Here is a 1,179-nt window from a genome sequence, read left to right on the forward strand (position 1 = left end):
TTTTTTTTTTTGAGATGGAGTCTTGCTCTGTCACCTTGGGTGGAGTGCGGTGGTGTGATCTCGGCTCACTGCAGCCTCCATCTTATAGGTTCAAGCGATTCTCCTTCCTCAGACTCCCAAGTAGCTGGGACTACAGACACCCACCACCACGCCCAGCTAATTTTTGTATTTTTAGTAGAAATGGGGTTTCATCATGATTGCCAGGCTGATCTTGAACTCCTGGCCTCAAGTGATCCACCCTCCTCAGCCTCCCAAAGTGCTGGGATTATAGGCAGGAGCTGCTGCACCTGGCCCTGGCTGGGTTTTTTACGCTATGTGACTGTGTTTGAGCCTCAACAGCCCCGGGAGGAAGAAGCATTAATTCCACCTTGGAGAAAGGAAGGACACCGAAGGCCCAAAGAGGGTCACTGATTTGCCTGGGGCCAGACAGCAATCTAGAAAGAGTGTGCACCTCCTAATTCCTGTACCTCCCTGTCCACCCCAGCAGGTCCAGCCAAACCCCGACCCTGACGACTTCCTCAGCTCCATCCTGGGCTCCGGAGACTCACTGCCCAGCTCCCCACTCTGGTCCCCCGAAGGCAGTGATAGTGGCATCTCTGAAGACCTCCCCTCCGACCCCCAGGACACCCCTCCACGCAGCGGACCGGCCGCCTCCCCAGCCGGCTGCCATCCTGCCCAGCCTGGCGAGGGGCCCTGCCTCTCCTATCGTCCTGGCAACTCTTGCCCCACCACACCCCCAGGGCCAGTGGTCCAAGTGCCTGAAGCCTCTGTGACCATAGACCTGGGTGAGTTCTGTTGTGTGTCTGCCCGCCGCCCTCACCTTGTTCCAGGGCCCTTCTTGTAAGTGAGGAAACGGAGGCCCAGAGAGGGCTGGCATCTTGTCCAAGGTCACACAACAATCTGGAGTTGGGCCTAAACTCAAACTCAGGACACGTGTCTCCCTTGGCTAGGTGTTTCCATGTTTTCATGTGGATGCTATTGGGAGCCCATTTTCCAGACTGTGAAACTGAGTCCCATTGGGTTGAGCAATGAGATACAGAGCTAGGCTGCAACCCTGGCAGGTGGCTCAGGCACCAGGCATGGCATTGACAAGCATAGCCCGAAGTCAGGGTCTTGCCTTCTACGTGTCTATACCCCATGCCTGGTTCCTAGTAGATTTTTTTTTTTTTTTTTTTTTTT

General features: G+C 55.1%; 1 protein-coding gene across 1 annotated transcript in view; it reads left to right on the top strand.

The window, feature by feature from the left end:
• The window catches only part of CREB3L3 (cAMP responsive element binding protein 3-like 3), a 16,954-nt gene that overhangs the window by 2,765 nt on the left and 13,010 nt on the right, over window positions 1-1,179 (top strand). The window contains exon 3 of the mRNA XM_011943609.1: window positions 485-785. Coding sequence (XP_011798999.1) covers window positions 485-785 — 301 coding nt within the window. The remainder of the gene's footprint in view (window positions 1-484; window positions 786-1,179) is intronic.

This window comes from Colobus angolensis, unplaced genomic scaffold, assembly GCF_000951035.1.
Source record: "Colobus angolensis palliatus isolate OR3802 unplaced genomic scaffold, Cang.pa_1.0 Scaffold22, whole genome shotgun sequence".
In the NCBI taxonomy this organism is placed as follows: Eukaryota; Metazoa; Chordata; class Mammalia; order Primates; family Cercopithecidae; genus Colobus; species Colobus angolensis.